The sequence below is a fragment of the Sorex fumeus genome, unplaced genomic scaffold, assembly GCF_029834395.1.
Source record: "Sorex fumeus unplaced genomic scaffold, SorFum_2.1 ptg000086l, whole genome shotgun sequence".
Classification (NCBI taxonomy): Eukaryota; Metazoa; Chordata; class Mammalia; order Eulipotyphla; family Soricidae; genus Sorex; species Sorex fumeus.
Window position 1 is genome coordinate 13,966,115 of NW_026606143.1, and position 14,539 is coordinate 13,980,653.

Here is a 14,539-nt window from a genome sequence, read left to right on the forward strand (position 1 = left end):
AGCTCAGCTATATAATTGGCGGCATGGCCTCTCTGGTTCCTAATCGAACTGCTTAATGGCCATGATCCCAGAGACTCAGAAACGAATCTCGGAACCCAAAGGATTTTGGCAGAAATGCATCCAGTCCCTGCAGTAGGTTACAGGCACTGGACCACCCCACGTGGAAATAGATTCCATGCCTTGGCCTGTCAACCCTGGCGACCATCATCTTTCAGAGGCCACTGGACAGTCAGGTTTGGGCCTGCAGTAACGAGACACACGGGGTCTCACTACATGGGGGTGGAACCGGTGCTTTTCTCCCCATCACAGCGATACCTCAAGTCACCGCCTACAAATGTCCTCTCTGGTTACTGATCAAGCTGATTAATGGCCATGATCCCAGAGACTCAGAAACAAATCTCGAAACCAGTGGCTTTTGGCAGAAATGCATCTGGACCACATACATGGCCATGGCTCCAGAGGCAAAAGGACTTAATCCAGAGCCCAGCAGCTTGCGGCAGAAAAGTAAATGGACCATGTGTTAAACTACGGTGCCATGCCTCCCAGGGAGGGAAAGGGTGTTGCTCCCATCCACCCTCCCCCCCCCCCACCCCCGGGCAGCAAGGTGGCTGCTGCCTCAGAGCTTACTGGAAAGCTGGAAAGCCAGGTATGAGCCAGCGGTGACAGAGCAACTGCAGTTTCATGGGAAGGGGGAAGGTACCGGCTCGTCCTTCATGCTCTACCAAGGTCACAAATTGCCCCACACAAGCGGCTCTCCAGCACGCCCATGGCTCCAGAAGCAAAAGGACTTAATCCAGAGCCCGGCAGCTTGCGGCAGAAAAGTGAATGGACCATGAGTTAAACTATGGCGCCTCCCCGGGAGGGAAAGGGTGTTGCTCCCATCTGCCTGAGCTTATAGGAAAGCCAGGTATGAGCCGGCAGTGACAGGGCAACTGCAGTCTCATGGGAAGGAGGGAGGTACTGGCTCATCCTTCACGCCCTACCAAGGTCACAAGTTGCCCCCCACGATTGGCTCTCTGGCACAGCCATAACACCAGACACACAGAAACCAATCTCATAATTATTTGTCTCTTTGCAGGAATCCAAAATTATTATATGATTCTCATAACGAGCTATAGAAAACAAAATATTTCACAATGCCTTTTCAGCAATTCTGATTGTTGGGGGGGGGGGGATTCTAAACAATAACGGTGCATCTTTTCCCTGCAGGACCCCAGGTGTCCCCCGAGATGCCTGAAGAGAAGCAGTTTTGAGCGTCTGCCCTGCCCTTTTCACTCCTGACCTGATGGCGGTGCCCATCTCATCTTAATTCCAGGTCAGAACTGCTGCCGGCTTGCGACCCTGGGACCTCCATCTTTCCCTGCAGGACCCCAGGTGTCCCCCGAGATGCCTGAAGAGAAGCAGTTTTGAGCGTCTGCCCTGCCCTCTTCACTCCTGACCTGACGGCGGCGCCCATCTCATCTTAATTCCAGGTCAGAACAGCTGCCGGCTCGCGACCCTGGGACCTCCATCTTTCCCTGCAGGACCACAGGTGTCCCCCGAGATGCCTGAAGAGAAGCAGTTTTGAGCGTCTGCCCTGCCCTCTTCACTCCTGACCTGACGGCGGCGCCCATCTCATCTTAATTCCAGGTCAGAACAGCTGCCGGCTCGCGACCCTGGGACCTCCATCTTTCCCTGCAGGACCACAGGTGTCCCCCGAGATGCCTGAAGAGAAGCAGTTTTGAGCGTCTGCCCTGCCCTCTTCACTCCTGACCTGACGGCGGCGCCCATCTCATCCCAAACCCAGGGTTCTGTAGAGGCGTGGCCTCCTCAAAAGTGGGCGTGGCCTCAAAAGTGGGCGTGGCTTAATTTCCAGCGGGTTGTTTTCCCATACTAAGGAACCTAGTCCCCAGGGAATCTAGTAACCCAACCTACTCAGCAATATGAAGAAACAAAGAAAATCTCCAACACAAGAGGAGAACAACGAAAACAATCTAGACCATTCTGTCAATACAGCTCACCTAAGGGACCTCTCTGACATAGAATTCAGGTACGAAGTCATCAAGATGTTCAATCTACTCAATGAAACAGTCAGACAGACAGCCAGTAACACCACAGAAAAAATCGACAAATTACGAGAAGAAATGAGGGCAGAAATGTCACGATTAAAAGATTCCATAGATGAAATGAGAAATTCAGTTTCTTCTCTTAAAAATAGAATGACCACAGCTGAAGAGAGAATCAGTGACCTGGAAGATCAGCTGCAACAAGCCAACACGCAACAACAAACAGTCGCAAGGGACCTCAAAATGGCTCTACAGAGAATCAGAGTCCTAGCAGATGACTCCAAGAGGAACAATATTAGAATCATGGGACTACCTGAACCTCAGGGAAACAATCCCAATGAAAAAAACACCGTCAAACAAATCATTGCTGAAAACTTCCCAGAGCTGCACAATGCAGCCATTCAGGTTCGAGGAGCCCGAAGGGTGCCAGCTAAAAGAGACCCCAACAAAAACACTCCAAGACATATCATACTTAGAATGATCGATACTGCCGAAAGAGACACAATACTGCAAGCAGCAAGAGCAAAGAAGGAAATCACATACAAAGGAGCATCCCTTAGATTCACAGCAGACTATCAGAGGAAACCCTACAAGCCCGAAGGCAGTGGCGAGATATAGTCAAAAAACTCAGGGAAATGAATGCTTCCCCAAGAATACTCTACCCGGCTAAACTCTCCCTCAAAATCGAAGGAACAGTACACTATTTTATAGATAAACAGCAGCTCAGGAACTTCATAGACTCAAAACCAAACCTAAAGCAAAGCCTAAAGGGGCTACTATAAAAAAAGACAAACCCTACAACCACAACACACCCGCACAGAAACATGACACAAAACCCCATAACCATTCTCTCTCTCAATGTCAACGGTCTAAATTCACCAGTTAAGAGACACAGAGTGGCAAAATGGATACAGAGACAGAACCCAACATTCTGCTGCCTACAAGAAACTCATCTAAACAGCCAGAACAAACACAGACTCAAAGTCAAAGGATGGAAAACAATCCTGCAAGCAAACAGCCCCTTCAAAAAAGCTGGGGTGGCCATACTAGTATCCGACAACATTAATTTCACCTTGAAAAAGATTAGAAGGGACAGTGAAGGCTATTTTCTCTTCATCAAGGGATACGTACAACAGGAAGAAATCACACTCTTAAATGTATACGCACCTAATGAGGGAACAGCTAAATATTTAAAACAACTGCTAACAGATTTTAAGGAGGACATCACTACCAACACAATAGTACTTGGAGACTTCAACATCGCTTTATCACCTCTGAATAGATCAACAAGAACAAAACCCAGCAAGGAATTACTGGCTTTGAAAGAAGTAATAGAAGAGAAAGGGCTTATGGACTTATACAGGGCTTTACACCCCAAAAAGAAAGAATACACATTCTTCTCCAGCGCGCACGGAACATTTTCCAAAATAGACCATGTGCTAGGACACAAAACATAACTCAACAGAATCAAGAAGATAGAAATAGTATCAGCCGTCTTTTCAGACCATGATGCACTGAGGATAGAAGTGAATCACACACAGACACGGAGAACCAAATCAAACACCTGGAAATTAAACAACTCGATGCTGAACAATGAGTGGGTCAGGAACGAAGTCAAGGATGAAATCAAAAGATACCTGGAAACAAATGAGAATGAAGACACAAACTACCAGAACTTATGGGATGCAGCGAAAGCTGTATTAAGGGGAAAATTTATAGCTCTGCAAGCCTATCTTAAGTCGATAGAAACGATGCACATAAACAATTTGACCTCACAGCTCAAGACCTTAGAAAAGGATCAACAGAAAGAACCTAAATCAGGCAGAAGGAAAGAGATCATAAAACTTAGAGCAGAAATCAACGACATGGAAAACAAAGAAACAATCCGAAAGATCAATAAAACCAAGAGCTGGTTCTTCGAGAAAATAAATAAGATAGATAAACCACTAGCAACACTCACAAAGAAACAGAGAGAGAGAACCCTAATAAATCGAATCAGAAATAAGAATGGGGATATCACAACAGAAACTAAAGAAATTCAAGAGATCATCAGAGACTACTTTGAAAGACTCTATGCCACGAAACACGAGAACCTGGAAGAAATGGATAAATTCCTGGATTCCTACCATCTCCCAAAGCTGAATCAAGAAGATATCGAGTACCTGAATAGACCTATTCACATCAAGGAAATTGAAACTGTAATCAAAAGTCTTCCCAAAAACAAAAGCCCAGGCCCAGACGGATTTACTAGCGAATTTTTCCAAACATTTAAAGAGGACCTATTGCCAATTCTTCTCAAGCTTTTCCAGGCAATTGAAAAAACAGAAACTCTCCCAAACAGCTTCTATGAAGCCCATATCTCTCTAATACCAAAAGGAAACAAAGACACCACAAGAAAAGAAAACTACAGGCCAATATCCCTGATGAACACGGATGCGAAGATTCTCAACAAAATACTAGCCAATAGAATACAACAACTCATCAAAAAGATCATACATCATGACCAAGTGGGATTCATCCCAGGGATGCAAGGATGGTTCAACATTCGGAAATCAATCAACATAATCCATCATATCAACAAAAGAAAAGATAAAAATCATATGATCATATCAATAGACGCAGAGAAAGCTTTTGACAAGATCCAGCACCCATTCATGATGAAAACCCTTGCCAAAATGGGGATAGAGGGGACTTTCCTCAATATAGTTAAAGCCATCTACCACAAACCTACAGCAAACATCATCCTCAATGGGGAAAAACTGAGACCCTTCCCCCTAAGGTCAGGGACGAGACAAGGATGCCCACTCTCTCCACTACTGTTCAATATAGTACTGGAAGTACTTGCAATAGCGATTAGGCAAGAAAAAGATATTAAGGGCATCCAGATAGGGAAAGAAGAAATTAAGCTCTCACTATTCGCAGATGACATGATACTATACTTAGAGAACCCTAAAACCTCTACCAAGAAACTCCTAGAAACAATAGGCTTGTATAGTAAAGTGGCAGGCTATAAAATCAATACCCAAAAATCCATGGCATTCCTATACGCAAATAGTGAAAGAGAAGCAAGTGACATCAAGAAAACAATCCCATTCACAATTGTGCCCCAGAAAATCAAGTATCTAGGAATGAGCTTAACTAAGGAAGTAAAGGACCTGTAAAAAAGAAAACTACAAAACGCTACTTCAGGAAATAAAAGAGGACACGAGGAAATGGAAAAATATCCCCTGTTCATGGATGGGGAGAATCAACATCATCAAAATGGCAATACTTCCCAAAGCACTGTACAAATTCAATGTAATCCCTATAAGGATACCCATGACATTCTTCAAAGAAATGGAGCAAACACTCCTGAAATTTATATGGAACAATAAGCCCCCACGAATAGCTAAAGCAATTCTTGGGAAAAAGAAAATGGGAGGAATCAACCTCCCTAACTTCAAACTCTACTACAAGGCAGTACAAAAGCAGAGCTGCAGACCAATGGAACAGAGTTGAATATACTGACATTTCCTCCCAAACATATAATCATCTAATTTTTGATAAGGGGGCAAGAAAAGTGAAATGGAGCAGGGAAAGCCTCTTCAACAAACTGTGCTGGCAAAATTGGACGGCTACATGCAAAAAAGTGGGCTCAGATCTCTGCCTAACACCATGCACAAAAGTAAGATCAAAATGGATTTATGACCTTAACATCAGACCAGAATCCATAATGTTTATTGAAGACAAAGTCGGCAAAACTCTCCATGATATTGAAGCTAATGGTATCTTCAAAGATGTCACGCCACTGGCCGAGCAAGTGAAAACAGAGATAGACAAATGGGACTATCTTAAACTAAGAAGCTTCTGCACCTCAAAAGAAACATTGACCAAAATACAAAGACAGCCTACAGAATGGGAAAGGATATTCACCAAGTACACATCCGACAAGGGGTTGATATCAAGGATATACAAGGTACTGGTTAAACTCCACAAGAAGAAATCACCCAACCCCATCAAAAAATGGGGTGAGGAAATGAACAGAAACTTTCGCAAAGAAGAAATTCGAATGGCAAAAAGGCACAAGAGAAAATGCTCTACATCACTAATCATCAGAGAGATGCAGATCAAAACCACAATGAGATATCATTTCACACCACAGAGACTGGCCCACATCCACAAGAACAGAAGCAACCGGTGCTGGCGCGGATGTGGCGAGAAAGGGACCCTCCTTCACTGCTGGTGGGAATGCCGGCTGGTCCAACCCTTTTGGAAAACAGTATGGACGACTCTCAAAAAATTAGAATTTGATCTGCCATTTGACCCAGCTATAGCACTCCTGGGAATATATCCCAGAGAGGCAAAAAGGTATAGTCGAAGTGACATCTGCAATTGTTTGTTCATTGCAGCACTCTTTACAATAGCCAGAATCTGGAAAAAACCTGAGTGCCCAAGAACAGATGACTGGTTAAAGAAACTTTGGTACATTTACACAATGGAGTACTATGTAGCTTTTAGAAAAGATGAAGTTATGAAATTTACATACAAGTGGTACTACATGGAAAGTATCATGTTAAGCGAAATGAGTCAGAAAGAGCGGGATAGACACAGAAAGACTGCATTCATCTGGGGAACATAAAGCAACAAAAAGGGAGAGTAACACCCAGGAATGGCTGAGATTAGTACCAGGAATTTTGCTCCATGAATGGAAGGCCAGCCACAGGCTCTAGGTGAAAAGGAAGCTCAGATAGAGAAGAGAGTACTAAATGAAGGGTGTTGTGAGGGTCCTCCCAGGGTGGGAGAAGCATGCTAAAAGTAGTCGATAGACCAAACATGATTGCCACTCAAAGCCTCTCTTGCAAAACACAGTACCCAAAAGAAGAGAGAGAGAACAAGGGGGAATACCCTGCCACAGAGGCAGGATGGGACGTGGGGGGGGGATGAGGGTGGGGGGGGATGCTGGGACCCATGGGGATGGATGACGGGCACTGGTGGAGGGATGGGCACTTGATCATTGTATAACTGAAACCCAAGCACAAAATTTGTAAGCCTATAACTGTACCTCATGGTTTTTCACTAATAAAAAAGAAAAAAAATTAACAGAAACTTTCTCAAAGAAGAAATCAGAATGGCTAAAAGACACATGAGAAAATGCTCTACATCATTATTCATCAGGGAGATGCAGATCAAGACAACAATGAGATATCATCTCACACCACAGAGACTGGCCCACATCCAAAAGAACAAAAGCAACCGGTGCTGGCGCTGATGTGGTGAGAGAGGGACCCTCCTTCACTGCTGGTGGGAATGCCCACTAGTTCAGCCCTTTTGGAAAACAGTATGGACGATTCTCCAGAAATTAGAAATTGAGCTTCCAATTGACCCAGCAATACCACTCCTGGAAATATATCCCAGAGAGGCAAAAAAGTGTAGTCGAAGTGCTATCTGGTACTTGTTTGTTCATTGCAGCACTCTTTACAATAGCCAGAATCTGGAAAAAACCTGAGAGCCCGAGAACAGATGACTGGTTAAAGAAACTTTTGTACATCTATACAATGTAGTACCATGTAGCTGTTAGAAAAGATGAAGTCATGAAATTTACATACAAGTGGTACTACATGGAAAGTATCATGCTAAGCGAAATGAGTCAGAAAGAGAGGGATAGATATAGAAAGATTGCATTCATCTGGGGAACATAAAGTAACAAAATAGGAGACTAACACCCAAGAATAGCAGAGATAAGTACCAGGAGGTTTACTCCATGGTTTGGAGGCCATTCACACGTGCTAGGAGAAAAGGGAGCTCAGATAGAGAAGGGAGCACCAAATAAAGGGTATTGGGAGGATCCTCCCAGGATGGGAGAAGCATGCTGAATGTAAACTATAGACCGAACATGATTGCCACTCAATGCCTCTTTTGCAAACCACAGCACCCAAAAGGAGAGAGAGAACAAAAGGGAATTCCCTGCCACAGAGGCAGGGTTGGATGGGGGGGGGGGGGGGGATGGGAGGGATACTGGGATCCTTAGTGGTGGAAAATGGGCACTGGTGTAGGGATGGGTACTTGGTCATTGTATGATTGAAACCCAAGCAAAAAAATCTGTAAGTCTACAACTGTACCTCTTGGTTTGTCACTAATAGAAATTTTAAAAAAAGAAAAGAAATTATGGTATAATGCCCAACCACAAAAGAATGGATGAAGAAGTTGTGATATATACACACAACAGAACACTACACAGCTCTGAAAAAAATAAACTCATGCAATTTGCCACAACATGGATGGAACTAGGGGATATCATGCTGAGTGATGTCAGACAGAAAGAAAAGACAGATACAGAATGATCTCTCTCATAATCTGAGACTTAAGATACACAGCAAAATAGCAACAAAGGGTCAAAGGCAACACAATGGGAGAACTGATGTACGGAGTTTGGGGGAAGGGGGTTTAAAAGGAGGTATTAAGGTTCTTGGATGAAGGAGGCAGGTACACTGGGTATGGGCATGTGGTACTGCAATTCTGTATAAGGGAAACATCATTAACAGTATTGTAAATCACAAATCTCAATCAATAAAAAATGTTTAGAAATAAATTGTGGCTATAAAAACTGACAAAAGAAAGCCCGCCTTTTCCTATATCTTGAAAGGACCTAGAGTTTCTCATATTTAGTTAAGTAAGAGAGGAGACAAATTCTGTGTTATCTTAATCAGATTGTATGTGTGTGTGTGAGAGAGAGAAAGACAGAGAGAAAGAGAGAGAGAAACAAAGGAATGTAATAAATAATGTCCAATGAAAACACTAGAACTCTTAAACTGAGTTCACTCTGTGTGGCTTTGAAGAGAAATGGTGTGATAAGGATGGAGTAGGCTTCAGACATACCATAAGGACAGTGGTAGAGGAATTTTGGTACTTTGATGTTGGATGAGGTGCCGTAAATTTGTATACCAAATAAATATTAACATTATCATACACTGTTTTACCTCAATAATCACGGTCACGGTCACGGTCCTCCTGTTGTTCATCGATTTGCTCGAGCGGGCCAAGTAACATCTCCATCGTGAGACTTGTTACTGTGTTTGGCATATCGAATACGTCACGGGTAGCTTGCCAGGCTTTGCCGTGCAGGCAAGATACTCTCGGTAGCTTGCCGGGCTCTCCGAGAGCGGCGGAGGAATCGAACTCGGGTCGGCCATGTTGGCTGCTTGCAAGGCAAACGCCCTACCGCTGTGCTATCGCTCCAGCCCACCTCAATAATAATAAAAATTAATAAAACAAAGCAATACAGACTTTAGTAGGTTTTTAAAATAGATTCTTACCAATGATTACTTGGTGAATTTGCTTTGGTGTCAAAATAATTGAGCAGTGATGCTTTTCAATAGGAGTGGATGGTTCAGACTTAATTCCTTGCATAATCTGTATTAAATCACATTATTTCAAAATCAGTTATTCAGTATTAGTAAAGATGTTTTAAGAATTTCCATGACATTATCAAATATCAAATACTGTACTTGCCTTTCTTTTCAGAGACTTTGTAACTTTGGCTATTATGTTCTTGGTAGTTAGCATTTGGTTAGGTTTGGGCCAAAGGTCTATTAACTGGGTCTCCTCTGGAATCTCTGCTCCTGAATGGTCAGGTGACTTCACACCTGAATCAGGAGGTATTTCTCTCTCTGTTATACTATGTGATCTTATGAATTCCCTTTGGAAATAAAAAATAGTAATTAGATGAAATCGAGTGATTTGGAAAATTCATCTGCAAACCCAAATATTCCCTATAGCATGCTGTTGCCATCCCACTTAAAGCCATGTAAGATGGCTGAGACTCTGTGAATCTGCATGAAACTGTTCTCTACTGAAACTCCCAATTTCAATAAGCTCTCTAAGGAAATTATGCCCACCTCCAAAAACCAAAAAGCACTTCGACATCAATTCCTCCTTTGGAGCACAAAAAGACAAGCCCCTTTAGCTAGAGGCAAGGATAACTGTGGTATAATTCATGCTCAGGAGATCCTAGACTTTAGACTAAGAGTAACATTTATTTCCAAGTTCTGAAGGAAATAATTATAGTCAAAATAGTTCGCTATTTTCTCTTTTCACATATAAAAGGTCATATCTTGGACCAAGTAATATGAAGTCAATTTGTTATATGTATGCCACGAGGGCAGAAAAAAAGAAGCCTCGTTTTTTTTTGGGGGGGGGCACAGCCGGCAATGCACCAGGGGTCATTCCTAGCTCTGCACTCAGGAAACCACCCCTGGTGGTGCTCATGGAATCATATGGAATGATGGGAATCAAACCTGGGTCGGCTGCATGCAAGGTAAATACCCTACCCGCTGTGCTATTGCTTCAGCCCTAAAAGAAGCCTCATTTATGACAGGGAAGATAGGATGACTACTGCAATAAGGTTCAAGTACAACATAGAATTTAATGAAATGTTTTAGATGCCAGAATTGAAAATCTAGTTATGTAAATGATAATAGACAGTATACCATGTTGTATTAAATATTTGAATTCCTTTTTTCATAAGTTAGAATCATATAGCAATTAATCATGACAAACTGACTTTTGTTCATTGACCTTCTGATGATTCCATTTGCCATGTCTTTAAGTTTGGTGGGAGCAAGTAATATGAAGTAAATTTGCTATATGCCTCCCAAGGGGGCAGGCTGGAGGATGGCAGGGACCCTGGGGACACTGATGGTGGGATTGCTGCTACAAAACTGTATGCCTGAAATAATTCTAAAATAATTCTAATATATACAACTTTGTAAATCACAGTGCTTTAATTAAATATACACATATATATTTTTAATTTTAAAGGTCATTCAAATGACAAAAAACAGGAAATACAAAATAAAGAAATGAATCACACCATGACCTGTGTCATGTTATTTGAGGAAGTAAACTTTACCTCTCTGCTTGCTTCTGTATGCGCAAATTTCTTAAATAGTTAATATAGCGTGCATAATAGTTTTTATGGAGTCCCTTTTCTAATTTTTCTATATCTGTATATTCGAATTCAGGATCCACGTAGCTGTATCTCGGAGTCTTCGTGAAAATTGTCCTAAGACATGACAATATGGGCAAGATATGTTATTATTTTAACACAAGCATTAAATCAATCAGTATTAAATGCCACCTATGCCAGGGGTGGGCTACAGAACAGTGAATAGAACAAAATTTTAGCTCTTATCCTCATACCTATTACATATCAAGATGTTACTAAGTGTAGAATTAAAGCATTATCTAATTTCCTTCCTGGCTGGTTTAGCAAAAACTCCCTGAGGTCACTGGAAAGCGATGGCATCTACACTAAACCCCCTCTTGGGGAAACCGTCAAGTAGGCATCTTGGGCAGCTCTAGATTACTGATGCGACTACATACACATCTGAGTAGTTAGCTGCTTTTAGATAACTGTGATACACTGTCACAGTCACTATCCTCCCATTGTTCATCGATTTGCTCAAGCGGGCCCAGTAACATCTCCATTGTGAGACTTGTTGTTACTGTGTTTGGCATATCGAATACATCATGGGTAGCTTTTCAGGCTTTGCCGTGCGGATGAGATACACTTGGTAGCTTGCCAGGCTCTACAAGAGGGGCAGAGGAATTGAACCCGGCTCGGCCGGGCCGGCCAGGTGCAAGGCAAATGCCTTACCGCTGTGCTATCATTCCTGTGATACAAATTAGGAAGAAAGGCAGATAGCTCAAAAGGCTTTGCAAGTGGGAGGCCTGGGTTTGATTTCCAGGAACCACGTGGTCCCCTGAGCCCTAACAGCAGTGACCCCTCTAAGCAGAGTCCGGAGTAGCCCCAAAGTCCTACTGCGTATCATCCACAAGCCAAAGAAAAAATGAAGGGGAAAAATGTTGATTAGACTTATTTGTTAAACCTCCTATTTCTTAAGCTTTCAGATCTTATAAAAAAATAATTAGCAGTACATTTACACAGAATCATAGTCACGAACTGGGCTCAGTCTATTTCTTTTCACCCACCATATACTTCCCACTTAAAAAGTATAATCAGGGCCGGAGTGATAGGATGGCAGGGAGGGCCTTGCCAATCTGGGTTCGATCCCCGGCATCCCATATGGTCCCCCAACACTGCCAGGTATAATTCCTAAGTGCAAAGCCAGAAGTAACCCCTGGGCATCACTGGGTGTGACCCAAAAGCAAATAGATAAATAAATAAATAAATAAATAATAAAAAGTATAATTATTTATATCTTCTGGCTATGACCTTTCTCAATCCTCAGAAAATCTAGCAGTTTAATTCCCACTCTAGAAGCTGGGGAGATGGTGCAAAGGGCTGCAGAACAAGCACGGCATCCAAGAGCCCTGGGTTCAATCTCTAGTACTACTTGGCTCACTAGGAACTGCTGAATAAGTCCCCCCAAAAATAGAAATTATTTTTTTTCTTTTTGGGTCCTACCGGCGTCACTCAGGAGTTACTCCTGGTTCTGCACTCAGGAATTACTCCAGGCAGTATTCGGGGGACCATATGGGATACTGGGGATTGAACCCAGGTTTGCTGCATGCAGAGCAAATGCCCTACCCACTGTACTGTCACTCCAGCCCCGAAAATAGATATTTTTTATTTTCAATAACTAATGGATAAGCGAGAAACTGTGGAGCATGGCAACAGGAACCAGAGCAGATAAGATCTGTCCCTGCATAGCAGTTAAGCCCTGTCCCTGCTTAGTGACACAGTTGGGAGTGTCTGGGTGCATTTTACAAGCACCAGGCACCCAGCCTTGAATCTCGCCCCCCACGAATTGTCACCTAACTGTATTCCTAACTGCAGCATCCAGCCCTAATTGGAACTGGGCTGGGGCAGAGCAGAGTTGAAAAGGTGATAGGTCAGTAATGCTAAACTTTATGTGATTGGACCATCCCCTTAAGCCAAGACCCTCTATAAAATATGTGTGTATTTGGCAATAAAGTGAGCGGCCATCAGCTGTCTCCCAGAGTGGTTTCTCCATGCACCCGTCATCCTTCGCCCCACATCTGCCCGGACCCAGTGAGCAACGTGTCTGGGCACGTTGGGGAAAAACTGTTCCCCAACAAGAAACTATTAGTCAAATCAAGTTATCTACTATTTCTCCCTGTTTTTAACCACCCCTCCTACATGAAAAGCTGAGTTCTTAAGGAAAGGAGGGGACACAGAAATGAATCTTGGACCCAAGTAACTTGCTGCAGAGATGGCTCTGGACTTTGCAATAGGCCATTTTTGCCAGGCCACTCCAGTTGGGGGCAGGAGCCGTCCCTCCACCTGCCCTCTAGGAATTTCAGCCATCACCATCTTCTAGAACTCAGCAAAGAGCTCCAGGTACGGGTGGCGGTGGCAGGAAATACCAGGCCTCTCGGGACAGGGAAGGAGTCAGTCATTCTCCTCCCCCCTGCCCCGATGGGACTCTGAGATGATGTCCACACACGGCCACTGTCTACTTAAGCTCCCACACGGCCATGATCCAGAGACACACAAACAAATCTCGGACCCAAGCAACTTGCTACAGCGATCTCTCCAGACCCTAATTATTAAAATTCTAGAATTCCTAGAGTATTATATTGTATCCATAACAAACAATACAAAACACATTGTCTAGCATTGCATTTTCGGCAAATATGAGTGGTGGTGGGACTGGGCTCAAATACCAAAGGCAACCAAAGTAGAAAAAGAGAGTATTGTGCAAATTGTCTGACACACAGGCAGGGGTAGGTATGGAATGGGAGTCAGGGAGATACTGGGAACTTTGGTGATGGAAAACGTGCACTGGTGAAGGGATGGGTGTTTGATGATTGTACGATCGAAGCTCATACATGAAAGCTCTGTTACTGTACTTCACAGTGAATCAATAAAAAGGGGGAAAAAAGAAAAGGAGGCAGTAAAGGAGAGAAACAACAGATAGTTGTAGGGCCCAGAGTAATAGTACAGTGGGTAGGGGTGCTTGCCGTGCAGCAGCCAAGCTTGGTTTGATGCCCAAGCACTGCCCTGAGTGCAGAGCCAGGAATAAGTCCTAAGCATTGCCAGATTTGGCAAAAAACAAGCCAAAAAGCAGGAATACTTAAAGTGCAGTTCAGGCTCCGGGAACATTAACCCCCTTTAGAACCAGAAATAAGTCTGTTTCTGAAGACCCTTTTTAATAAAGACAAAAGCAAGTACTTGGAAAGGTGTAGTAAGTATCTGAAGCAAAAAAAAAAAAAAACTGACTACTATCATAGCACTGTAGCACTGTCCTCCTATTGTTCATCAATTTGCTCGAGTGGGCACCAGTAACATCTCCATTGTGAGACTTGTTACTGTTTTTGCATATGGAATACACCACGGGGAGCTTGCCAGGCTCTGACGTGCGGACAGGATACCCTCGGTAGCTTGCCGGGCTCTTCGAGAGGGACGGAGGAATCGAACCTGGTCGGCCACATGCAAGGCAAACATCCTACCCGCTGTGCTATTGCTCCACCCAACTACTAACATACCTAAAAAAAAATGCTAATTAGGTCCTCAAAGAAAAATGTTTAAG

General features: G+C 43.4%; 1 protein-coding gene across 1 annotated transcript in view; it reads right to left on the reverse strand.

The window, feature by feature from the left end:
- The window catches only part of CFAP47 (cilia and flagella associated protein 47), a 606,917-nt gene that overhangs the window by 547,991 nt on the left and 44,387 nt on the right, over positions 1 to 14,539 (reverse strand). Inside the window, exons 11-13 of the mRNA XM_056131098.1 lie at positions 10,933 to 11,085; positions 9,534 to 9,720; positions 9,338 to 9,434 (exon numbers count right to left, since the gene is read on the reverse strand). Coding sequence (XP_055987073.1) covers positions 9,338 to 9,434; positions 9,534 to 9,720; positions 10,933 to 11,085 — 437 coding nt within the window. The remainder of the gene's footprint in view (positions 1 to 9,337; positions 9,435 to 9,533; positions 9,721 to 10,932; positions 11,086 to 14,539) is intronic.